This window comes from Rhinatrema bivittatum, chromosome 4 (assembly GCF_901001135.1).
Source record: "Rhinatrema bivittatum chromosome 4, aRhiBiv1.1, whole genome shotgun sequence".
NCBI lineage: Eukaryota > Metazoa > Chordata > Amphibia > Gymnophiona > Rhinatrematidae > Rhinatrema > Rhinatrema bivittatum.
In genome coordinates, this window is record NC_042618.1 from 446,293,259 (window position 1) to 446,320,666 (window position 27,408).

At 43.0% G+C, this 27,408-nt stretch overlaps 1 protein-coding gene across 1 annotated transcript in view; it reads left to right on the forward strand.

Annotated features, from left to right (window-relative positions):
* KERA (keratocan) overlaps nucleotides 1-27,160 on the forward strand; it is a 46,108-nt gene extending 18,948 nt beyond the window's left edge. The window contains 4 exon segments of the mRNA XM_029597532.1: nucleotides 15,632-15,729; nucleotides 15,732-16,009; nucleotides 16,011-16,380; nucleotides 26,652-27,160. Of these exon segments, the coding sequence (XP_029453392.1) occupies nucleotides 15,632-15,729; nucleotides 15,732-16,009; nucleotides 16,011-16,380; nucleotides 26,652-26,827 (922 nt within the window). The 3' untranslated portion in view covers nucleotides 26,828-27,160.
* The last annotated feature ends 248 nt before the right edge of the window (nucleotides 27,161-27,408 follow it).

The window sequence follows — 27,408 nt, forward strand, 5'->3', positions numbered from 1 at the left end:
TGTTTGGGTACTTGCCAGGTACTTGTGACTTGGATTGGCCACTGTTGGAAACAGGATGCTGGGCTTGATGGACCCTTAGTCTAACCCAGTATGGTATATCTTATGTTCTAATATCTTAATTCACTGGAGGTGTAACATATATTTCTCTGCAGTCCCTTCCCTTATTTCAGGAATCATATATTTAAAAAGAAAAAATTGGGTGACTGATCTGAGTGGTTACATTTAAAAATTAAAAGGTGAATTTTAAAAGCCTGATGCACACCGAAATTAGAGGATGCGAGAAAATATCGGGTTTGCACTTGCTGAGCGGATTTTAAAAGCTGCTTGGATTCGTGCGTAAATGCCACTGTGTGTGAACATCTTGGAACTTCTGGAAAAAAAAAGCTGAGGTGTGGGCATGGTCTGGGCAGTACATGGGTGTTTTGGGAATTTAACCAAACATTTGCATGTAAATACTTACAAAATCCGGCGCGCACCAAGACCCCCTGCTGCGTAACTCTACTTCTGTTATGGATGGCCTATAAGTTAAAAAAAAAAATAACAAGCCATTTTGGAGGGGTTAAAAGGGTCTGGGTTAACTGGGGGTGTGTGCAGGCTATCAAACCAGGGGGGTTAACCAGGCAAACTGGGAGCGAACTAGTAAAACTAGCAAATGCATGGTGCCACAGTATATATATCCCTTCAGTGATATCAGCCAGCCAGCATTCTCTTCAAAAGCTAACTGAGGACAGACTAAGAAAAACTTATTTAATAAAAGATAACCATTTCAGTACTCAGCCCACAGGAGACACTGAGCTTAGACAAAGAATGTATCAACACTACTTTAGGGACTGGAGTAACACTTACCAATAACTCCTGGAACACATAGCCACGCAGGAGGACCCTAGCAGAATCATTCTGCAGCCAAAGGCAGGAAGCTGAATTCATCTTTCTGGTCTAAAGAAAAGGAAATTATCAGGTAAATAGTAATTTCTCATGTCTTAGCAACCAAGCAGATGAATTCAGAACAAGTGGGATGTAACCGGGGGGGAGGTTTCCCACGGTCCTGTCAAAACCGCACTTGCAAAGGCTGCGTCCTCTCGGGCCCGCACATCCAAATGATAAATCCTGGAAAAAGGTGTGTAAAGAAGACCACGTCGCAGCTCGGCAAATGTCAACAGGAGACAACAATGTAACTTCCGTCCATGACACTGCCTGAGCCCTAGTGGAATGAGCCCTAACTTGACTAAGTAATGGCTGTTGAGCATCCACAAATGCGGCCGTGACAATCCCCTTAATCCAGTGAGCTATTGTAGCCCGCAAAGTTGGTTCATCCTGTTTACCTCCACCATGGAGGACAAACAAGCAATGCATCTTCTGGAAAAGTTTAGAAACCTCCAGATACCTCAAGATATGTCTCTTGATATCCAAGGCTTGCAATAGGCGTTATTCCTCCGGGTCTCTTTCACTATCCAGAGACAGCAGGGAAATGGACAGATTCAAGTGAAAATCCAAGACCACTTTTGGCAAAAAGGAAGGAACAGTACGCAGCAGTTATCGCCGCTGAAGTCACTCAAAGAAATGGCTCCCAGCAAGACAAGGCCTGTAGCTCGGATATTCTACGTGCAGAACATATCGCCACAAAAAACACCATTTTCAATGTCAGCAACCACAAGGAAAGGTTACGATTTGGTCGAAACGTAGAGCCCGCTAAAAAATCCAAAACCAGATTAAGCCTCCATGAGGGCACCAGTAACCGCAAGGAAGGTCGAAGATGTTTCATTCCTTTCAAGAAACTGGCCACATCTGGATGAGCCGACAACAGTCCACCATGTACCTGACCCCTGAAACAGGCAAAAGCCTCTTCCATATTCAATCCATCCTGCAAAAATTCCAAAATGAGTTGGATCATAACCGAATGAGGAAGCACGTCTCAGTCTTCACACCAAGCCTCCAAACATTCGCCAAACCCACACAAATGCTTTCTTGCTTGTAGCAAGGTGGTAATCACTGCAGTAGAATATCCACTTTTCAACAAGAGAGCCCTCTCAAGGGCCATACCTTAAGACAAAATTGAATTGGATCTTTGTGAAGAACAGGCCCCTGCCGCAACAGATCCCTGTGCGCCGGTAACCAGAGGGAGGGGGGGAGTCTACCATGAGCCTTCACAGATCCATATACAATGGTCTCCTGGGCAATATGGTGCCACCTGATGCACCATACCTCTGTGACTCTTGTTCCTCTGAACCATGCTGCCCAACAGGGCCCACAGGGGAAATGCATACAGCAACTTGGCTCCCGGTCATTTCTGCATGAGAGCATCAATACCCAATGATTTTGGAGCTCTCCTGTGACTGAAGACTTGAAGAACCTTTGTATCCTAAGAAGTTGCTAGCAGGTCCAGAAATGGAAGGCCCCGGTGATCCACAATTAGCTGAAATGCCTCGTCTGACAATACCCATTCTCCTCGGTCCAGACTCTGCCAACTGAAACGTCTGCTCTTACATAACTGGTCACGTGCATAAAAATGTATTTAATTGCACTGCATTACCATGCTAACATTGTAGGAATAAGTCATAACATGGGAACCTGTCACTAGAGATGTGCAGGCAAAAAGTTTTCGTTGTGTACGAGATAGGTATTCGTGGGGGGTCAATTCCGTTTCATGCGGAAGTATGGAGAATTCAATAAGTTGTCGATCTGTAAATACGTTACTACTAAATTAACTACAACCCCCCACCCTCCTGACACCCCCCCCCCCCAAGACTTACCAAAACTCCCTGGTGGTCCAGCGGGGAGTCAGGAAGCCATCCCTGCACTCGTTTGTGGTTTCCTCATGGCGCCGATAGCCTGTGTCACAGGAGCTGCCGGTGCCATTGGTCAGCCCCTGTCACATGGTCACCGGTGCCATCTTGTGCTCCTACCACGTGACAGGTCACGTGGCAGGAGGTCGCTCCGGGACCCTCGTTGGACCAGCTTTATTTATAAATATGTATCATTTTGACAGCTTGCCAAGTGTCTACTCTGTTACAAATTTTTGGATCATCTGCAGACAAGCATAGTTTTGCCTCAAGTTCATCAGTAATGCCACTATTAAATGTATTTAAAAGAACTGGCTCCAGTATCAAGACCTTGGGTATCCCACCGATAACAATGTTGTCTTTTCTTACATATTAACGCTACTTATTTGCTGCTTGCCAAGTAGACATGGCTGTAATGGAGCTGCTAAATCAACCCTGTTGACCCTCAGCTTAAGCAGCCTGCTAGACCAACTTGGCTACCTCAGGACCTGTGCTACTGCCCTGAAGGTTGCTTTTACCCATGGAGGTTTGCCGAAATAATCAAAGCAAAACTATATGGATCGTTTTACTTCGATTCTTGCCCCGGGAGAAGTATCTGCACAAATTTGCGCCTGCTTTCTGAGCGGGTGGTTTTTATAAGGGAAACTTATGCAGGGAGCTTTGATTATTCAAAACCACTTGACTAAATGTTCCCCCCTGACCGAATCCCACCCCAGGTAATTTTTACCCATGCACAGAGAGGATAACAATGAGAAACCATTTACACAGCCAGGGCAGCTTTGTGCTTGCAGAGATGGCTTTCAGGATTGCCCTCTCTATTTGTACATAAGCCTCCCTTCTTTGCCCTTTTACACAATTTCCATTGAACCCAAATTAAGCACAAAATATTTGAGTTCAGCAAAATAAATTAACAAGTTTTCATCAATTAATTATAAACTTCAGAGCTTATTTATATTTATTTATTTTTGGTTTTTTATATACCGATCTTCTTACATTGTATGCAAATCAAATCGGTTTACAGAGAACAAATTAAACTTGCAAGGTAGCATTACATATAACAAGAAACTTTTAAATAACAGGTTAAACTTGCATGGTGGCATTACATATAGCGAAGAAATTTTTAAATAACAAATAAATATAAGAAAACATGTAAGAACTATGAATTACATGTTATTAGAAGATATTCCTAATTATACAGGAACCTTGCGAGAGGCTGAAGAAGAGACCTTAAATAATAACCTTACATGTGGATGAGTCGAACAATAATTAACTTACACGTGGATGAATCGAACGCATTTGAGCTTGGGAGCAAGGAAGATAAGCAAAGGGCGGATATGGGGAGGAGGGAGGAGAGGGATAGACAGGGGGTCTGGAAAAAAGGTGGGTTGAAAAGGAGGGATGGGGGTTTAAAGGGATGGAGGGTTTATTGGGGAGGGACAGGGGGTGGAGTATGATGAGGAGGGAGATTTAAAGCATTGAGAGGGTGGAGTTTAATGGGGGGAGGAGTGGGGTGGAGTTGTACAATTAGAGCGATGCAGAAACATAATTGCAAGTTGAGTTGTACAATTAGAGCGATGCAGAAACATAATTGCAAGTTGAATATGGCTTGAGAGTAATCAGGGAAAAGCTTGGCTGAAAAGCCAAGTTTTCAGTTTTTTCTTGAAAGACTGGTGGCAGGGGTCTTGTCTGAGGTCTGGTGGAAGAGAGTTCCAAAGAGAATGACTAGCGGTGGAAAAAGCCCTGTTCCTTAGCGGATTTTTGGCTTGGGGAATGAACAGGGTGCCTTGGTAGGCTTTTCTGATAGGTCTTGTTGATTTAATGGTGCGTAGCTGAAGGGTGAGTTCGATTGGAGCTAGATTGTTTAAGGATTTGTGTATGAGGGTCAGGACTTTGTAGAGGACTCTGTATTTAATTGGAAGCCAGTGGAGATTGTACAGGATGGGCGTGATGTGGTCTCTCTTATTAGAGTTGGTCAAGACCCTAGCTGCAGAGTTCTGTAACATCTGAAGAGGCTTAATGGTGGTAGCTGGTAGACCAAGTAGCAACGCGTTACAGTAATCAATTTTGGTGAGGATAATTGATTGCAGGACGAGGCGGAAATCGTGTGTGTGTAGTAAGGGTTTTAGCTTTTTCAGCACTTGTAATTTGAAAAAGCATTTTTTAGTTGTGTTATTTACAAATCTTTTGAGGTTCAGCTGATTGTCCAGAAGCACTCCTAAGTCTCTTACGTAGTATGTATTTTTGAGGTTGTTTAGAATGTTTGTAAGTGTATTTGGAATAGAGAAGATGCCTTTTTGTGGTTGATCAGTTATGATGGAGGATATCTCTCTGGGGATGAAGTTGTCTTCCTGGGAGATGATGAGGTATTCTGTTTTGTCCTTGTTGATGACTAAATTGAGTTTGGTTAGGAGCGAGCTAATTTCTTGAAAGCAATATTCCCAGAAAATTAAAGCTTTTTGAAGTGATTTCCTGATAGGGATGAGGATTTGTACGTCATCCGCGTATACAAGATGTTTGATATTCAGTTTAGATAGGAGGAAGCAGAGAGGTAGAAGATAAATGTTGAAGAGGGTCGGGGAGAGAGAGGAACCTTGCGGGACTCCCACGTTTGAACTGATAGCCTGTGATTCTTTGTTGTTGATTTTGACCTTGAATGATCTGTTGTTGAGAAATGAATGGAACCAGTCTAGGGCAGTGCCTGAGATACCAATGTCAGCTAGTCGGTCAAGGAGGATTGAGTGACTGACTGTATCAAAGGCCGCAGAAAGGTCGAGGAGAGTGAGGAGGTGAGGTTGTCTTTTTTCTGAACTTAAGAAGACTGAGTCCATGAGAGAAATCAGAAGGGATTCTGTATTTAGAGCTTTTCAAAATCCATATTGAGATGGAGCCAGAATTTTGTGTTCTTCAAGATACTCTGTGAGCTGTTTATTGACTATTTTTTCCAAGATCTTTGAAATGAAGGGTAAGTTGGCAATGGGACGGAAGTTTGCTGGTTCCGCTGTAGACAGATTAGGTTTTTTTAGGAGAGGTTTCAAGATGGCTTGCTTGAGGGAGTTGGGAACGTGACCTTGATTTAATCAGCAGTTGATGATTTCTGCGATGGGTTTCGCTATGGAGTTTGGTATTGAAATGAGAATGTTTGAGGGGATGGTATCTAGAGGGTGCGAGAAAGGTTTGAGTTTCTTCAGAATATTCATAACTTCGAGTGATGAAATGTTCTTGAAGGAATCGAGAGATGAGGTGGTCTCGAAGGATTCTAACTTGGTGTTCAGTTGCGGTATTGAGGTTTGCGAGAGGTTGGTGGTAGAGTTGGAAGTGTGAAACTGTTTGGTGAGCTTGATGATTTTTTCTTCGAAGAAAGAAGCGAGTTCATTAGCTTTGGAAAGAGCCTGGTCGTCTGGAATAGATGGAAGAGGGGGTTTGGTGAGGGCGGAGACATATGAGAATAGAGCTTTAGAGTCAAAGATGAAGTGGTGGATTTTTTTTGCGTAGAAGTCTTTCTTTGTTTTAAACATAGAGTTCCTGTACTTATTGAGTATGGATTTGTATTGCTTGATTTGTGGTAGAGGGATTTCTGCGCCAGATATGTTCTTTGTTTCTGAGTTCTAATTTGATGGCCTTTAGTTCGGGTGTGAACCAAGGTTTTCTGTTGTCTTGAGCCTTGTGAATCACCTTGGTGGTTAGTGGGCAGGTTTGGTCTGCGACTTTGTTGGTGATTGCATGCCAAGATGTGATGGCTGAGTTCACATTGGAGAGGTTGAGCCGTGGTAGCTCTTTGTCAAGAAAATTGGAGATGGTTTCTGCTGAGCATGGTTTCCTGAAGTGAATTGTGGATTTGGGGAAGGTAGGTGGTGGAAGATCTGCTGTCTTGAGGACCGTTGTGATGATAAAGTGGTCCGGCCAGGGTACTGGCATACAGATTGGAGGGGATGATGGAGAGATGCCTTTGTTCACGAAGATCAGGTCCAAAGTATGGCCAGCTTTATGAGTAGGGTTGTCTATGATTTGTTTGAAGCCCAAGTGCTTAAGTGCAGCAAGGAACATTTCGCAATTGGAGGAGCGTTTGTTCGAGTCAACGTGTAGATTGAAGTCTCCCATTATTAATGCAGGGGAGTCGTAGTTGATGTACTTAGATATGTATTCTATAATGGGGGATGGGTCGGCCTCTAATTTTCCGGGGGGAGCGTAAATGAGGCATATTTGTAGTTGCTTGGATTTGAAGCATGCCCCTTCTAGATTTGAGCTTGAAAGGGATTGTTGCAGAGTTATCTTTAGGTCTTTCTTCGCAGCTAAAAGCACGCCGCCTCCTCTTTTCTTAGGTCTAGGGATCGAGAATATATAAAGCTTATGCTTTACTTTTAGAACTAAAATATGACCCTTTTCAAAATTGCTGTAATAAATGGTCTAACATTTCCTTTTCTTTAATCAAGAATTCTGTATCTGAGCAGCATTCCTAACATTTGCTTTTTTTAATCAAATCAAAGATTTCTGCATGAACAGATTGTATTGCTTTTCTAATTGTTGTTGTACCTTCGCCTTACACATTTCACAGAGGGATTATTTTCAAAGATAACTTTTTATGTTGCCTATCATATCAAATGACAGATACATTTTTAGAGTTCATTTCATATTATTACCTGCTTGCTATGATCCAATCTATTCAGGTAGCTTTTGAGATATGAATTTACATTCAAAGAACATGCCCTTAAGCTGCTTCTTCATGCTAAAGTCAGAAACGCCATGTCTCTTTTTTTTTTTTTTGTTTAGGTGCTTAAGTGTTCTTAATTTATTTTAGGGGTTAAAGGTAGTTTCTGGAGCATATAAATATTAGGGATGTGAATCGCTTTTTGACGATTTAAAATATCGTCTGATATATTTTAAATCGTCAAAAATCGTTAGAGCCGCGATACAATAACAATTCCCCCGATTTATCGTCAAAAATCGTAAATCGGGGGAAGGGGGAGGGGAAAGGGGAGGGCGGGAAAACCGGCACACTAAAAAAACCCTAAAACCCACCCCGACCCTTTAAAATAAATCCCCACCCTCCCGAACCCCCCCAAAATACCTTAAATTACCTGGGGTCCAGAGGAAGGGTCCCGCTGTGATCTTCCACTCTCGGACCTCCGGTGCTTGTAGAAATGGCGCCGGCGCTACCTTTGGTTTTTCCGTACGGAAAAACGATTCGCGGCAGGAGATCGCTCCCGGACCCCTGCTGGACCCCCAGGGACTTTTGGCCAGCTTGGGGGGGCCTCCTGACCCCCACAAGACTTGCCAAAAGTCCAGCAGGGGTCCAGAACGACCTCCTGCAGTCGAATCGTGTTGTCTATGGCCGGCGCCATTTTGCGCAAAATGGTGGTGCAAAATGGCGCTGGCCATTTCTACAAGCACCGGAGGTCCGAGAGTGGAAGATCACAGTGGGAGCCTTCCTCTGGACCCCAGGTAATTTAAGGTATTTTGGGGGGGTTCGGGAGGGTGGGGGATTTATTTTAAAGGGTCGGGGTGGGTTTTAGGGATGTTTTAGTGTGCCGGTTTTCGATTTTCACGATTTTCACGATTTTCACAATATTTAAAAAACCCAAACGGTGACGATCCGATTCCCTGCCCCTCCCAGCCAAAATCGATCGTTAAGACGATCGATCACACGATTCACATCTCTAATAAATATATTAGGCTGTATTCATGGTATGCAGTCTGTATCAAACTCACACAGTCTCATAACTGTGGCCAAGAAAAACAACACAAGGGTACAGGGAAACCAAGGTAGGTCTGATTTTGAAACATTATCATATTGCAAACAATACTTCATTACAAGTGAATCTAGAAAGGTGTAAGAAATAAACTGGGGGAACACATTTTGTCTTTATGTGCAATTAAATCTCAACGGGCAAGATCAGAACAACATACTAGAGGCAAAATCTTTATTTTAAGGTGAAGTCCTGCAGTCATCAATTAAACCAGAAACACACCAATGTAAATTCTCTCTTTTCCTCTTTTGATATTGTTCATGTTGTAAATTTGAGATAATGTGAAAAATTACATTTATCAAATAAAGTACTAGTATATGCTTAGAAATGTGTAAGGCGAAGAGTCGCTTGGAAGGATTCCAGATGCATTGAAAACCTTACTGTGGAAGAGCCAGAATATGATACTAGAGAACAATACAGCAAAAGTAGTTAATAGGAGGAAAAATAGTCCATTAGATAAACCATTATTAAGGTGAACTTGGGCAAATCCACTGCTTATCCCTGGGATAAGCAGCATGGAATCTATCGACATTTTGGGATCCTGCCAGGTACGTGTGACCTGGATTGGCCACTGCTGGGAACAGAATACTGGGCTTGATGGACGTTTGTTCTGTCACAGTATAGAAAATCTAATGTTCTTATTTTATGGATAACAAGCATTTGCTCTCACCATCCTAATCTCACAACAAATCTGGAAAAAATTATGATAAACAGGGAAAATTTTGATTTCCAAAAGAAATGAACAAACAGGATACTAGATTTATGAAATGCTGCTAGAGCAGAGCAGTTTAGTTGCACAAATCCAACATATTAAGACTGGAATAATGTGTAAGGTTACTCCAGTGCATTCTGAGTTGGTTTCAAGCCTTGGTTGTTGTTAGGTTGTGATCTGCATTCAGATGAACAGACAGACAAGCTTGAGCATCAATGACAGGCACTCTCGCATTAGTGCTAGAAATTGCTACTAAAAAAAGGATCTATTTGATGCATTTTGCTAAAAAAATAAATGCTAAAATGAACATTGTTAACAAAAAGTGGGAATTTAAAGACAGAAACTAAAAAATAAATGAAATAATATTTTCAGCAGCCATACAAGTACTGTGGATATTGAAATCATTCTTTTCCTTAAAAACTATAATCATAGTGTCTGGATGAACTATGTGCTTTTTCCGATAGAAAGGTGAGACCGTTTTTCCAAGGGTGCATCAGCAGCCGCTGAATTAGTTAAGCAGACTTTCCAGTAATTTAAGACCATACCCAAGAAGCAGCTACTAAAATGCTTTCTGATCCTTTTTGTGGTCTAAGGGGAGAAGGGCCTGGAAAATCTGATCCATCTGTTGTTATTGTTCAGGAATGAAAAGTAGGAACATATGAGTACTTGAGAGAATTAACACAGAATCCACATTAAATTTATTACTATTGATTCATTTCTTTTAATACTACATGGTACATTACCACTAATTTCCATGGAACATGCTCATATAAGAAGTACTCTGATACTGGTGTGCAAAAAAGAAACAACCCATTGCTCAATTAATAAGAGTCGTTCTAATTTAATATGATATCCAGACAATTCCAGTATTTCTAGCATGCTTCACAGCTATGTGACAGTTAAATGGGAGCCGATTCATTTAGTACTATTTTAACATTCATCACTATCAGGATTAATTTGGGTTACAGGAGTGGGAACTGTGCTATTTAAGGAGTCATTAACATGATTGTTTTTCTTTAAAAAAAAACGTGGATTAACATGTAACTGGTGTGCCCAAGATGGTGGACAATAAATACCTAGCTTTAGAGGTAACTTTAAAAGGAGGTACATGAGTAAATATAACATACTATTGTAGCAATTTTCAAAATCTCTTTACGTGCATAAAGTGCACTTACGCGGGTAAATCCAATGGACAATTCAATGGCATACATTGTAGCAATTTTCAAAAGCCCACTTTCAAGGGTAACGTGCATTTATACGTGTAAAACCCAATTTTATACATGTAAGTGCTTTTTAAAATCAGGCCCTTTGTGAGCGGGTCCAACGTTCCAACTTCCTGATGGTCTCAAGTGGAAAGCGGTAGTGGCAGCAGTAATATCTCTAGGCCCAGTGGGTATGCACATTGTTAGAGGGGCGCAGATGACATTCTTTAGAACAGAATCCTTGATGTCTTTGCTAGCTCCGAAATGTGGTAGGAACAGCAGCGACTTTGGACTGAAAGGCTACTTTCAGCCTGGAGATGCAGGGCTTCATCCCTAGTCTGGCACTGGAAAGGAACTACACCGACATCCAGGCAGAGGTGCTGACGGATGAAAGCAAAAGCTGTGACCCTGTAGGGTTGGAAGGCTCTGGCACAGATGCGCAGGGGCAGGTTAAGCAGCTCTGGTTTTCTGGGTAGATCACCAAGCAAGGGGAGCACCCTGCGAGAGGAATACCTGAAGAATTTATGGGGAAAAGAGATTCGGAATATTTAGTCAAATCCTCAGCTCTTATAAGACCGCATTCAGTTACTCTGAATGGTTTATGAGAAGCGATTCAGAGAATGGAACAAACTTTGGACAGATAAAGGCTTGTAGGAGGTAATTTTCAAAGGAAAATGTAAGCCACTCACATGCACACACAAATACCAATGCATGGTGACTCGCATCGGGAAAAGAAGGGGCGGAGTGTGGACAGGGCATGGATGTTCTGGGGTGGGGCCATCAGATATGTCCACAAGTAGATATACACCTGGGTGCATGCCCAGGTATATTTCAGCGCAAAGTCACAACTGCAATGGATGAGGTGTCAAGTCTTAATAAAACTATTTCCAGTCATCTAGGGTAAACTGCAGGGACGGGGGGAGGAGTGCAGGCTAAAGAACCAAGGGGGTGTGGAGGACCTTGCTCCAGACTGAGCAAACTGGTGGACAAACTGGTGAAAGTGGTCAAGGCCTGGACATGCATCTGTTATAATATTCCCTCACTTGTGGGTCCCAAAGCTGACGGGTGGTGCTGCTGTGTGCGCACAAGCTTAAAATTAGGGGCACATGTACGTGGAACAGGGTTATTTTATAGGATGCTCACGTATGTGCGCACAGGTGCCCAGCCGATAAACAAAAAACCCACCCCAACTCTTTAAAAGTAACCCCTTAGCTTCCCCCACCCTCCCCACCCTCCCGACCCCCCCAAAACCTTTTACAGGTACCTGGTGGTCCAGTGGGGTGCCGGGAGCGATCTCCCGCTCTAGGCCATCCTTCAGCTACCGGGCCGTCCTTTGCCCTTACCTTGTGACAGGGTATCCGTGCCATTGGCCGGATCCTGTCACATGGTAGGAGCACTGGATGGCCGGCGCCATCTTGTGCTCCTACCATGTGACAGGGGCTGACCAATGGCACTGGTAGCCCCTGTGACATAGTAAGGGCAAGGCTATCAGCGCCATTTTGGTTCCTGGCACCTGACGGCACGAGTGCAGGAGATCGCTCCCGGACCCCCACTGGACCCCCAGGGACTTTTGGCCAGCTTGGCGGGACCTCCTGACCCCCACAAGACTTGCCAAAAGTCCAGCGGGGGTCCGGGAGCGACCTCCTGCACTCGGGCCATATTGCCAGTATTCAAAATGGCGCCGGCGCTAGCCTTTGCCCTGAGGGCAAAATGGCACCGATAGCCTTGCCCTTACTATGTCACAGGGGCTACCGGTGCCATTGGTCAGCCCCTGTCACATGGTAGGAGCACAAGATGGCGCTGGCCATCCAGTGCTCCTACCATGTGACAGGATCCGGCCAATAACACGGATACCCTGTTACAAGGTAAGGGCAAAGGACGGCCCGGTAGCCAGAGGACGGCCCGGAGTGGGAGATCGTGGGAGATCACTCCCGGGACCCCCACTGGACCACCAGGTACCTGTAAAAAGGTTTTTGGGGGGGGGGGTCAGGAGGGTGGAGGAAGCTAAGGGGTTACTTTAAAGGGTCGGGGTGGGTTTAGGGGTTATTTTTGTATGCCGTTTTTCCCGCCCTCCCCCAAAACGATAAGGGAAGCCCCACGATCAATATCGTGGGGTTTTCCTATTGTTTTGGGAGAGCCCCCGATTTCTGACAATTTTGAAAATATCGACGGTATTTTCAATCGTCCGAAGCCCGATTCACATCCCTAGTATTTACCCCACTCAGCTTTCAGCTTTCTTGTCTATCGAATCAGGATCAGTTGTTATTATTATTATTATTTTATTATTTATTGTTTTTGTTATACCGAGTTTCATGACAGGCATCACATCAACCCGGTTTACAATTAACATAGTGTGTAAAGCATAACATAACTTAAAACAATGTTCTCAGTAAGAACCTTGAACTTTAAATACAGTGAATAAATACAGTGTATCAAATAAAGGATGTGAGAAAGTTACAAAAAATCAGGGAAATCAACTTGGAACTGGAAAAGGGGAGAGATTGTACAGAGCAATATTTACATTTTGGCCTATTAATGTAATAGAGTAGCAAAGTGATTAAATAAGAATATGTGAGTAACTGTGGCGGTACATCACTATGAGACGGTACATAAATAACCGGATGCATAAATGCGATAATGGTATGATAAAAGCTCAGAAGGTATTGATAAGTGTCAATTTAAGGTTGGTTGATTTGTATTAGGTCCAGTTATAGAATAAGAGTTTGTGCTATTTAATGGAGGTTTGTGCTATTTAATGGAGGGGAAGACATCACAGGGAGGTTGTAAACCTCCCTGTGATGTCTTCCCCTATTTTATTTGCTTGATGGGATATTTGTAAGAACTCTCAATTTATTTATTGGCATTTGATATTCCGGGGGTTTTTTTGTTTTTGTTTTTGTTTTTTTTACCATGAATGGCTTCAATTTGGATTAATATAAATTTAAAGTAGGATACAACAGTGTTAAATCCACAAACAATACTGGTAGAGGATCTATATATGTAAAAACAGATTCATAGGTTCTTTTGCTGTTGGCCCCTGATTTCTTCAGTATTTTTCTTTTTCTTCATAATTTTTCTTAAAGGCTCCCCTTGCATTTGGAGACCAATATACAGCATAACTGAATGATTTCTACTCTTCTACTTCCTTCTTATTCCATTGATGCTTTTCAAACCAACAGGGTCATTCACTAAGCTGTGGTATAAACGTACCAAGGGATTCCCCAAGTCCTAGTAGATAACTCTGTGGCTTGGTGAATCATGCTGCTGCTTAATGAATTCAGTGCCGTTTTCCCTGCAGGAAAATACCATGCCTCGTATATTTTCCCACAGTGTAAAAATACTGTGGTAGAGAAAGGGCATCCGAACAATGCATGATGGCAGCCCTGGGACTTTGGGGCTGCCATCATGCATTGCTCGGATGTCCCCTCCACCAAAGCCATAGACCCCCCCCGCCCCCTCCCCCCACTGGCTGCCCTTGGAGGTGGCCCATTTTGAAATAATTAACATTTTTTTATACCCGCTGTGACACTGCTTCCACCTCCCCACCCTCCATTCCTGCTCCTTTACAAGAAATCCAGGACCCCCATGCCTCTGGACTCCCCCTTTGTAAAAGGAAAGCCCCTGCCCAACCCTTTGCCCCATGTGGGCCTGCCCTTATACAAAAACAAATCCCTGAAGGTCTAGTGGACCCCCATCCTCCAACCCCCCATCCTCCTGGACTCTCCCTTTCCTAAAAAATGCAGAGGGAGCTGGAGTGCGGCCTTGCTCCAGGCCCAGGCAGCAGCCATTTTGAACTAGATCACCAGGGATCTCTTTTTGTGTAAGGAGTATCTGGGGAGGGTGAGACAGCCAACTGGACCACCAGGGACATGCCTTTTACAAAGCGGGTGTAAGGGGTCTGGGAGATCTCCAGGGTGGGAATACCTATACAGCGCAGCTCACTGCTTCAATGGCAGGGGGAATGAAGAAAAGAGGATTTATATTCAGACAACAACCAACAAGGACTAAATTGCACAGGTTGGGTAAACAAATAAGCGTGGGAGTAGCTTGCTTATTGCTACCCCTGACCAATTAGGCTTCATACTTCACTTTGATGAAGTTCCAGCACTGCTCTCTACATCAATGGCGGGGGTGAAAGGAAATTAGAACCAAAAAGTTACCAATAAGGGCCCTGACCTCAGCGGTCAGAGTAGCAGATAAGTATGAGAAAAATAAGTGTGAAAGCTTGCTGGGCAGACTGGATGGGACGTTTGGTCTTCTTCTGCCGTCATTTCTATGTTTCTATGTTTCTATGGGTTGGAGGGTGTAGCAGGGAATCTCTTTGGATATAAAAGAAGTTTACATTTTTTTAAACATCGGCTGCCTCCAAGGGTGTCTGGAGGATGGGATAAGGAGGCTTATGCAGACTGCGGGGGGATTTCATGACTTTGGTGGGGAGAGTATACACGGAGCTAAGCAGCCTCTTTAAGTATAGGCCATGGGTGCATCGGGACATGCATTAATGTCCCGATGCACCTGCAAGAAAAGAGCTACAACTCCTGAGCTGCAGTTAATTCCAAATCAAATAACGTAGTTTGTGAATTTTTCAGCAAGCTGCATTATCTGATTTACATAGATTAGGCTAGTAATGAACTCATTAGCATGTATTTGTATGCCATGTTAGGCCTTATACTGCATGATAAACTGTTTTTTGCATGGTAAATGGCCTAACACAGCTTAGTGAATGAGGTCACAAGTTTATTCTTGATTTGAAATTGATTAAAAAAAAATCCTGTAAACATTAAAAAATATTCAGCTCCTTGTGAAAAAAATTCAAAAGTAATAGCTTGGATCTATACTACTGAAGGGGAGGGCAATTTTCAAATGATTATGCTGGGTAAAATGGCTTGACTGGAAATTGTCCTCCTCAAATATGGCTAAAAGTGCTCCTGGCTTCCATTTAGCAGATACATTTTAGCTGGGGGGGGGGGGGGGGGGGGGGGGGGGGAGAGGCAGGGGGATGGGCATTCCTGTGGGCTTGTTTTTGTCAGAGGAGAAAACAGCACACGTACATTTGAGTTTCTAATCGCTATATTCCTCCCTCCCCGCTGCCCTTGCTATCCACAAAATAGGAGGTGCAAAGTACACAGATGCTTTTACTGAACACATTTTGCACTTTCTAATTTGCTTCTCTTTGAATGTTTTTCCATCAAGAATCTGGTATATTGTGAAAGAAGTGCTACCAATCCCATCAAGAATCTGGTACCTTTATCTCCAAAATAATCTGATGGAAATATTTTCGAAAACATCTTTTTTCAATTAAAGTGGATCAATTGGAACCAAAATAAAATAGAGAACAAAGGAATTGGAATGAATCTGCAGAGAAATCTGAAGAACTTGCATTTTTTGTTTCTAGAGGATAATGAACTTGAAGAAGTGCCATCTCCCCTGCCGGCAAGTTTAGAGCAGCTACGCCTGGATAAAAATAAGATATCCAAGATACTAGAAGGTGTTTTCAGTATGCTGGAAAACTTAACTATGCTTGATCTTCAACATAACAAACTAGCAGATGGTGCTTTTAACGAGGACACTTTTCAAGGGCTTAAAAAAACTTGTGCAACTCAATATCGCAAAGAACTCACTCCAGAAAATGCCCAGCTAACACCATACAGCTCTTTTTAGACAACAACTCCATAGAAACACCATACAGCTCTTTTTAGACAACAACTCCATAGAAACAATACCAGCTGACTACTTCAATATGGTACCAAATGTGACTTTCCTTAGGCTGAACTACAATAAGCTCTCTGATACCGGTATCCCCCCCCCCCCCCCCCCCCCTCCATTTGTATTTAATGTTTCATCTATTTTAGACTTACAGCTATCCTTCAATCTGCTCACTACAGTTTCTCATTTCAGTGCTCATGTGGAGCATCTGCATCTTGAACACAACAAGATCAAAAGTAAGTGCTCAGTCATGGCAAGTATAGCCTTCAAATAATAACTGCACTTTTTCAGTGCTCAGCAAAATCATCTGTTTTATCAGGATAAGGTACATATTCAAAGACCAGCTGAACAGGCAAGATACCCTGCTAATTTTAGCCAGCTATTTTTAGACATATATTCTAAAAATGGTGGTGGGGCCACTTGGCAATAGTGATCATAATTAGAGATGTGAATCGTGTGCCCAATCGTTTTAACGATCAGGTTCGGATGGAGGGAGAAAAAAATCGAATCGTTAGAGATGTGAATTGGAATTGGTTCCGATTCCAATTCACATTGTTAATTTTTTAGTGAGGCCTGAGCAGATAAAAAAAAAAAACCCACCCCGACCCTTTACAAATGACCCCTTTGCTCTCCCCACCCTCCTGAACCCCCCCCCCCCCAAAATGTTAAATTACCTGGTGGTCCAGTGGGGGGTGGGAGGGCCCGGCCCGATAAAAAAAACCCACCCGACCCTTTACAAATTACCCCTTTGCTTCTCCCACCCTCCCAACCCCCCCAAAAACCTTTTACATGTACCTGGTGGTCTAGCGGGGGGTCCGGGAGCCATCCCTTCAATCATACCCTCGGTGCCGGTGCTGGTGCTGGACTGGTTTCAAATCCGGGGTCAGCGCGTGCAAGGGGGTGCACACTAGTGCCCCTTGCGCATGCCAAGCCCTAGGGGAGCCCTGATAGCTTTCTCCGTTCCCTACAAGGCCGCTCCAAAATCAGAGCAGCCTCGGAGGGAACTTTCCTTCGGCACCCCCCACCTTCTCCTCCCTTCCCCTATCTAATCTGCCCCCAAGCCCTACCTAAATCCCCCTACCATTATTTTGTAAATTACGCCTGCCTCTGGCTGTGTCGGATGCCTCGGTCCCGCCCCGCCCCTTTCACAAAGCCCTGGGACATACGCACGTCCCGGGGCTTTGCGCGTGTCGCCTGAGGATTTACGCACGTAACCCTTTTAAAATCCGCCCCTGAGTGTGGTGCCAAATCCCCATTCCTCTATCCTAACCCATTAACCTTCAGAAGCGTCCCTGAAGCCCAGCAAAGGAGGAAAGGCTGTTACCTCCTCCTGCTAGGGAGAATACTAAGTGCTGATAGAGCTGACAGGTATCAGCATTTAGTATTCATTTATTCACTCCGCTCTGGGATGAACAGACAGATCCTGAACATTTTCAAAACAGATTTATACACAAAAGTCCTCTTTGAACATTAGGGTAAAAAGTAACTGCAGACTTTAGTCCAATGTGGTTAAGTTATACAATTACCCTCTCTATGGCCTTATACAGCACAATACGACCATGCCAAACTTTTAAAATGGGTAAGTTTGCAATAATTACACACTAACAGAACTATAGCAAGACAAAGGTTCAAGTATAATCATGGTTCAAGAAATATATCATTACTGAAGGGAAGCTTTCTGGCCAGAGTGAAGGAGTAGCCTAGTGGTTAGAACAGTAGGCTACGAACCTCAGAAACCAGCATTCAAATCCTGATGCAGCTCCTTGTGACCTCAGACAAGACGCTTTACCCTCTGCTGTCTCTAGTACAAACTCAAAAGAGAATTTTAAAAGAATTCCATACCTAAGAGGCAGAGAGAATCTATAGAAGTTCTGTGCTGTTTTATAATCCTCAAACCTACATGTGCAAGTAATGGTGCACAAATATCTTTGCTCATATAAAAAGAGGTTGGCTAGGGACGTTCCGGGACAGTCAACATTTATACATATAAGTTGCTATTTTATAGCCCGAAGAAGTGACATATGCACATCTGTTACCTGCGCATATTTACGCCTGCTAATTATCACGTGTAAATCAGAATATAATCTTTCAAGGCAAATACTGACTGGGTGAGGGGTCTGGGTAAACGTGGGAGAGTGCAGGTTGAAGAACCAGAGGGTCTTGATGATCCAGGGATAGACCTGGCAAATTGGTGGAATAATTGGTTTGACTGGTAATTTCCTTCAAGCACGCATGTTATAAAATTTGATAATTTACAGTGTATACATAAAAGCTGACAGATGCTAAGGAAAATATTTATTTTATTTAGATTTATATTCCACTTTTCACACTTTTTCAGCGCTTCAAAGTGGATTACATTCAGGCACCCAGTTAAATTTCCTTGTGTAAATGATTAAAATTAGGAGCACAAATACACACGCATATCAGATGTCTGCCACTTATCTTGATAATTATTTTACTTATCTGGCTAAGGGGGTCATTTATCAAAGTGCTATATGGCATTTTCGCATGCAAAAAACACCTTAACTCATGTGAAAGCACCATAACATTTAGTGCGATGCAAAGGGGAGAGAGAGAGAGTAGCCATAAAGTTGTCCCACTAGATTGATATTTATATCTCTATGGGAGGCCCACCTACTCACTCAAGGTGAGGTTTAGGTATTAGTGTAGGGGTTAGGGGCCACTTTGACATTCAGAGTGAGATGTACGAACAGAACAGTGCTCTCTTGTGAAGATTTGATGATCTTCGGAGTGAGGAAACTCACCCAAAGATGAGATTTGTGCAATGTTCTCTCAATCTAGCTTGATGGACTCACCTCCCCCACCTTACATAGAAAATAGACACTGGTGATCTGGGGGGAGGGGGGGTGACCTGGAGCCTCTCCCCCCCCCCCCCCCTAACTCCGGGCTGGTCCACATCATTTTCCAAAATGGTGCCTACTGGTCTTTGCCTCATCATATGATGGAAAGAGATTCACCCGAATACACTGATAGTTAAATCAGAATATCCCACTGAATATATGCTTTTATAACATGACCTTCATAGTGCCATGGATGCTGACTGCACCCTGCTATTCAGAGTGTTTGTTTATAGCTTGACAGCATGGGTTTGTTTTTAATTATAGGTCATGACTGAGTCCAGAAGTATTTCTCAATTTTTTGTTTTTGTGTACTAGTACATATGTACATATGTACTAGTACATATCGCTTCGGTTTACAGATAACCAGCATTAGAATTACCATATATATGGTGTACATAGAACAATTAACATTAACAATTAACATTCAACAGTGTACATTAATAAATAATGGATACATGAAATATAGGGTTATACGAATTAAAACGTTAAACAATTTGAAACCATAATGCATAGGATATACCTAGAGTATGGCGTGTTATGCAAGTAAGAATATTCAAATGTAAGGTGCGGCATGGGTCGTATGGTTCTTTATTGGTAGTATGGGGGTTTAAGTGAAGGCTTTGGTAAAGAGCCAGGTCTTCAGTTTCTTCTTGAATGTCCATAGGCATGGTTCTAAGCGCAGGTCCAAAGGCAGATTGTTCCAGTGAATAGGGCCAGCTATGGAGAAGGCACGTTTCTTCATAGACGACTTAGCAGGGGGAACATGAAGGGTGCCTAGATACAATGTTCTAATAGGTCTGGAGGCTGATTGGAATCTGAGGGGGCAATTTAGTTTGAGGGTAGTTTGTGAGTGGATGGTTTTGTGTATTATCGTTAGCACTTTGTATATGACTCTGAACTTAATGGGGAGCCAGTGTAGGCTCTTAAGTATAGGAGTGATGTGTTCACCTCTGCTGGTATTGGTTAGGATCCTGGCTGCGGAGTTCTGTAGCATTTGTAGAGGCTTTGTCGTGACTGCTGGAAGGCTGATTAGAATGGAATTGCAGTAGTCGATTTTTGAAAATAGGATAGATTGGAGGACTGTACGGAAGTCTTGGAAATGGAGGAGAGGTTTCAGGTTTTTTAATATATGTATATTTAATATATGTAATTTGTGAAAACATTCTTTTGTTGTATTATTGACAAATTTTTTTAAGTTCAGGCAGTTGTCTAATGTTACTCCTAGATCTCTTACATGTGGGGTCGAGGTCAGTTGAGCTGAAGGAAGGTTTTCATCCAGGGTGATGAGCAGTAGTTCAGTTTTTGAGGTGTTAAGTACTAGATTAATGCTGGTGAGGAGTGAGTTTATGGATTGTAGGCAATTGTTCCAAAAGTTGAGAGTTTTAGCTATTGATTCCGAGATTGGTTTTAGCTATTGATTCCGAGATTGGTAACAGTATTTGGACGTCGTCAGCATAAATGTAATACGTGACCTTTAGGCTTGTGAGGAGTTGGCAGAGGGGTAGAAGATAGATGTTAAATAAAGTTGGGGATAAAGAGGATCCTTGAGGGACTCCAAGAGTGGCTTTGACTGGGTGCGAATCAGTATTATTTACTCTAACCTTGAATATTCTGTTGTCGAGAAAAGACTTGAACCAGTCTAGGGCTGTTCCTGATATGCCAATGTCTGCTAGACGTTTGATGAGGATGGAGTGCTTGATGAGGATGGAGTGCTTCACCATGTCGAAGGCTGCGGATAGGTCGAGAAGAGCCAGCAAAAAAGGTGTCTTTTTTTCAAGGCCTGTGTAGATTCTATCCGTCAGCGAGATGAGGAGGGATTCCGTGTTGAGGGATTTACGGAAACCATATTGTGCTGGAGCAAGAATCTTATTTTCCTCAATGTATTCCTCAATGTATTCACTTTCTCCATGAGCTTGGCTACAAAAGGCAAGTTCGCAATGGGGCGAAAATTTGCCGGGTCTATTGGGTTCAAGTTGGGTTTCTTGAGAAGTGGCTTAAGGGTGGATAGTTTCAGTGTGTCTGGTACAAATCCTTGAGTTAGAGAGCAGTTGATAATCTCTGCTAGAGGCTTGGAGATGATTTCTGGAATGGTGAGCAATAATTTAGAGGGGATTGCATCAATGGGGTGGGTGGATGGTTTCATCTTTTTGAGCATGGATTCTATTTCGAGTGAGGTGGTGGGTTTGAAAGAATTTAGCTGTGGATTCTGGTCTAGGCTAGGAGAGAGGAGTGTAGGAGTTCCTGTGTTTGAAGAAGCCAGTGGGGCTATTAGTTTAAGGATTTTATTTTCAAAGAATTGTGCAAGTTCCGTGCACCTTGAGAGGGCTTGGTCGTCTGGGATGATTAGAGGGTTGGGTTTTGTGAGCTCGGTGACATAGGAGAATAGTGCTTTGGCGTCATAGAGGAAATTGTGAATTTTGCTGGCATAATGGTCTCTTTTTGTACGGAGGGTGTTATTTCTGTAGATGTGCATGAGGGTTTTATACTCAGTTAAGTTCTCTGAGGACGGTCTCTTTCGCCATAGGTGCTCTTTTCGTCTTAGTTCTAGTTTGATTTTTCTCAATTCCTGTGTGAACCAAGGTTTTTTGTTTCTGGTGTGAGGGTCTAGCTCTTTTGTTTTTAAAGGGCAAATTTTTTCTGCTACCTTATTTGTGATGTTGTGCCAGGAGGTGATCACTTTATCTGCGTCTGTGAGGTCCAGGTTGGCAAGTTCTGTTGAGAGATGGGATCTTAGGTCCTCTAAGGTGCAGGTTTTTCTGTATTGAATCTTGGTTTTGGAGAAGGTGGGAGCTGGATTTTCCTTGATAAGAAGCTCAGTAGTGATCATCCGATGGTCCGACCATGGAATATGGGTGCAGTGAGGCGGGGAGGGTTGAGTGAGGCCTGAATTTATGAATATGAGGTCCAGCGTGTGGCCAGCCTTATGCGTGGGAATGTTAACTATTTGTGTGAATCCCAGAGCCTTGAAGGCTGAACGCAGGGCTTCGCAGTTGGTTGAGAGTGGGATCATATCCATGTGGAGGTTGAAATCTCCCATTATGATGGCTGGGGTGTCGGCTTTAATGTATTTTGCAATATACTCGACTAGGGGAGAAGGGTCTGATTCCAAAAGACCAGGCGGGGCGTAGAGTAGACAGACCTGAAGCTGTTTGGTTAAACAAGGCGCATTCAAGTTTCGAGTTGAGTTTGGTGCTTTGTAAGGTTAATCTAAACTCTTTTTTTGCGGCTAGAATCAGACCGCCCCCTCTCTTTTTCGATCTAGGAATTGAGAAAACATCATATAGCTGAATGGGTAATTGGTTGATAAGAGTAATGTCTGTGGGCTTCAGCCAGGTTTCTGTGATGCCGCAGATATCCGGTTGTGAGTCAAGTAGATAGTCGTTGACGAGATGCATTTTTTTTGTGATGGATTGGGCATTAAATAGAGTTAATGAGAAAAATGAAAGACCCAGGAATTGAGTTATGTTTGTAGTCATGATGGGTATCAGATGATTGTGCTGGAGGATGGTGGGGTGGTTGATTCTTTTCCGGTGGCAGTAAAGGTTTTTAATTGTGGGGATAGTGGAGGAGAACATAATTGATAGGCAGTAGACAAGTGATATTGAAAGGCTGTGAGGAATAGGGACCGCAGTAAGGTTGCCTGAGATTACGAGAGATTCTAAGTGACCACTAGTGGCTGCACGAAGGGGCGCACAAAGGGGCCTGCCCCTTTGTCGCCCTCCTTCAGCACGCGACGCTTGGCGCGCGGCGCCGAAGACAGCCCTTGATTTAAAGGGCTGCGGTGGGCGGCTTCAGTGGGCTTCTGATAGGCCCTCGGAGGTAGGTGGGCTGGGCTTTGTGCCTTGAGGCGGCAGGTCGGTCGGCGGCGGCGCTGGGGCCTAACCCCGGTCGTTGGGGGTCTCTTACCCCATTCGTTGAGGGTCTCCTGACCCTAGCTGGCTCCTGTTTTGAGGCGCTCTGCCTCAAAATACTCTCTAGTAGGAGAGTATTTTGTGGTTTCAATGTCAAATCGACCCAACACTGTATCAGTGTTTCATAATTCCTGCATCAGGGGCATAAACATATAAAAAAGATTGGTCCTATTTTCAGTGTAACAATCAAAGGACTATAAATGTACGAGCATGTCTGAATTTTTACTACAAAGTAAATTGTACATGATTATGATATATCTTCTAAACATGGATAGTAAACTGCCGGAATGTATATAATCATATAAGACAGTTGCGAAAAAGTATTTTACTTGGAGATATATAAATATGGAATCATTTCTTACGCACTTGGAGAGGCTTCACCTGAAATGCTTGTCAGTGTCCAGGCCAGTTGAGACTGGCCATGCAATAAGACACCATTTTTAAAGAAATATGGCAGCTGACTGATCAAAGTATCCCATTCGTGGAATATGGTAATTTACAAAGGGATAGTGAAAAAATGACATAGACCTTCATTCAGCCCATTCGGAACCACAGTGTTTAAATTAAAACTAACATTTCAGCACCCAATTCAGTTGTGCTGAAATATCACCTCCCCATGGTGATGAATGAAGCACTTGTAAGACTGTCCAGGTAAGCTGCTGGGAATTATGATTTTCTTCCAAGCAGTTTTTGACCCATGGTGAAATAGATGTAGCCTTATTAATGTGACTGTGATGTTTCATCAAGCGTATGCGGATACGACTGGTTCGTCCCACATAAATCAGAGAGCTGGAGCATTGAATAATAGGGATGTGAATCGTTTATCTGACGATCGAAAATATCGGACGATATTTTCAATCTCATCAGATATCGGGGGTCCCCGATAGCAATAGGAAACCCCATGATTAATTTTGTGGGTTCTCTTATCGTTATTGGGGGAGGGGGGGGGGGGCGGGAATAAAGGGCACTTACAAAAACACAGCCCAACCCTTTAAAATTAGTTCTTTAGTATCCCCCCCAAACGTTTTAAGTACCTGGTGGTCCAGTGGGGGTCCCGGGAGCATTCTCCCGCTCTCGGGTCGTCGACTGCCAGTAAACAAAATGGTGCCGATGGACCTTTGCCGTTAGCATGTGACAGGGTATCCATGCCATTGGCCGGCCCCTGTCACATGGTAGGAGCACTGGATGGCCCGCGCCCATAATGTAGATCGTTTTTTTAGTATTGCAGTCTGAATGTGTCTTATGTTTGATCTCCATTCCAAAAGTGGGGTGATGCCAGTGTAGCACCAGATCGGCATCAAGCCCACAGAAAAAGGCTGTGCTGTGGTGATTATAGACATGGAAGTATACACCCAGGAGATCCAGCATCAGCAGAGCAACAACAGATTATATGACCCCATACCCTCAGATCCCTCACAAAATGTATCCATAGAAGACTGGAGGGTTTTTTAGAAGATATATCATAAGAATCATGTATGGTTCACTCTGTAGTAAATTCAGACATGCCCACACATATATTGTCCTTTGACTTACACTAAAAAAAAGACTAATCTGTTTTATATTTTTATGCCCATGATGCAGGAATTATGAAACACTGGCACAGTGTCAGGCCCATTTGACAATTAAACCATCAAATGATCTCCAGCTAGAGGTAAGTGTCATCTTTTCTTACAAGAGAGACACAACTCTCAGCTTTAAGTTTTTATTTACATTTATTTAAAAAATAATTTGAGAAATACTTCTGGACTCAGCCATGACCTATGATTACAAACAAAAACATGCCATCAAGTTACAGACACTAGATAATCTGAATACCAGTGTGCAGTCAGCATAAATGGCACTATGAAGGTCATGTTATAAAAGCATATATTCATTGTGATATTTTGATTTAACTATCAGTGTATTTGGGTGAATCTCTTTGTATCTGCTTTATTTCACCTTTGGGGTTTCTTTTCATAAGTATCATTATGTGATGGGGCAAATGCCAGTCAGCGCCAATTGGAAAATGGCATTGACCGGACCAGAGCTAGGGGGCACTGCAGGTTGCCATTGGACATTAGGGATGTCTTCTAGGGAAGTTCTGAATCCCTATACCACCTGGGTCTATCTTCTATGTAAGAGGGGTGGGAGGAGGGGCCAGGAGATACCAGGGACATTATTCTATGAAGGGAGATGGCCGAGGGGATAAGATGTCTGAGGTGGGTTGACCCGAGGGTATTTATTTAATTCAAAGAGGCGGGGGGGGGGGAGTTTTGGGAAAGGGCAGGATGTTGCTGCATACTTATTTATGACTTTTGTTATTCTTTTGGGCCGGCTGTGCCACCTTGACAGGCAGGGGTCTGCTTAGACTCCTGGGGGAGGGGCATTTTTAGAAATTTTGGGGAGGGTTGTTTTTATTGGCCCGCATGACCCTTTAAATTTTGCTGCGGTAGCATTGTGACGTTAGCTAGGATCTTGATGCTCCTGCGGCATGATATCTACACTGTCTCGGTTTGTGTTGAAATAACACACCTTCCCATTTTTGTCTGGCAAGTTGCATTCTTTTATTAGCATAAGCTTACCTATGCACTAGCTGCTTTGCATACATTAGTACATTTTTTACATGCAAATGCAGGTAATTTCAATAGGGACAGACAACACTGTAAAATTTTACCCACAGGCCCTTGAAACAAATCTTCCCTGCACTTCTCTTTGCAAAAGAAAAAGACAGCAAAAGTAGTAGACTCTCCTACTCAAATCCACATTTACACCATAAAAAGACCTGTGCCAACTAGAAGAAAACACATGACAAGTGGTGTTCAAACATAGTTGTACACTCCTCAATATGCAAGGCACAAGGGTTTTACTGTTTCTCATAAAGGGTTATTCCCCAAGATCCTATAAAATGCTATGATTGTGAAGATCATTGCTGTCAAGGATGTGATTACTCAGTTTGCAGGTGTCCTGAGTCTGAAGCCAGAACAGTGGTCTGTTGAGACTCTACTGAACTGTGGACTTCCTGCTGTTGCTGCCTCAGTAAGGGTGAAAAATTGCATCTGCATGTCCTCCTCCTCCTATTGTTGTAGATTCAGCTAGAGTTGCAACTGTAACCTTCCCCTCCCTCCCCAATATCTTGATACTGCCTGCTCAGGGTGCTACCTGTGCAAAGATTGACTCTGTCCCCAGCACTATATAGTGTTTGCAGAGGGGCTGATCAGATGCCAGTGTCCTTCTGAGCCAGGGTTGGCAGACTTCTTTCCCTAGCACCAGTGGAGATGGTCAAGGCATCATATGATGCCAGTCTTCCTTGGATATTCTTCAGGCTGGATATCTTGGGAAGGTATGGGTCAGGCATCCAACGTGTATCTGGCATAGCCTCCAGGAAAATGCCATTGCCTCCCTGCTCTGATCCCTCTGCACTTTTCTCCTTCTCTTCCTTTTACAACTTTAACCTCCTTGACAAACATCAGAGGCACATGCTTTTGGTCTGTTTTTTCCTCTTCTGGATATCTCTTCTCACATTTCACTTCCCCTTCTGGGCTCTAGATGCTTTCCCACTTCTGCCCTTAGCACTGACAATCAGCCCCATCTGCCAGGCTTACCTATTCACAGGTTTGCTACAAGGGGTCAAAGCCATGGAGAAAGGGGGATTGCACATGCTCAGTTTAGTGTGTGCATGTCACTTAGTGCTCTGGCAGATGTAGCATGAGTTTTAGTGCATAGGACATTAAATAACATGATTTATTTGCATTACAGGAGTTAATGACAGTATAATCTGTCCCACAACTATTTCTATGGCAGAAGAATCAGACTTCAACTATGAAACGGGACCACGTCTCCGCTACCTTCGTCTGGATGGAAAAGAAATTCAGCTACCAATTTCAGCTGATCTCATGATATGCTTCCGTCTTCTTCAGACCGTTGTTATTTAAAGAAGTCTCAAATTCAAATCTTAATATCCAGAGTTTTCGTGACCAAGTTATGCTAGAATAAAACCTGCAAAAGCGCTGTACATTTGGCAATCTGTTTCATCCTGATTATTTTCCAACTTGTTTCCTTTCTTTTTTGCACTCTTTTGATTTATCTGCTATTAGTGCCACTAACTTTTTATCTTCCCAAATCTCATTCTGTTTTGTTGTATTTATCATGCAGGTATTTAATTTGATCAGTTTTAAATCCCCGTAATTGACCCTTACCATGTTTTGCCTTGTTTTAGTAAACGTTATATAATAAGTGCCACTCATGGCCTTGTGTTGGGCACAGAATAGAACATAAAAGGGTTTTCTTGCCATACTTCTAATGTGCATACTTAAAATGAAAAATAAATTGTTTTATACAATTTTAGTTGCTTTATACATTTCATTTTGCTAAATGATATATTAGGTAAAATTTGAAGGTAAAGCAGTAAAACAGACAAGCAATTCATTCAATACATACCATTTTAGATTACGCTGCAAATTTTCTTCACATTGCTTTTTTAAAAAGAATCTGCATATTAATATAGAGTAAATAA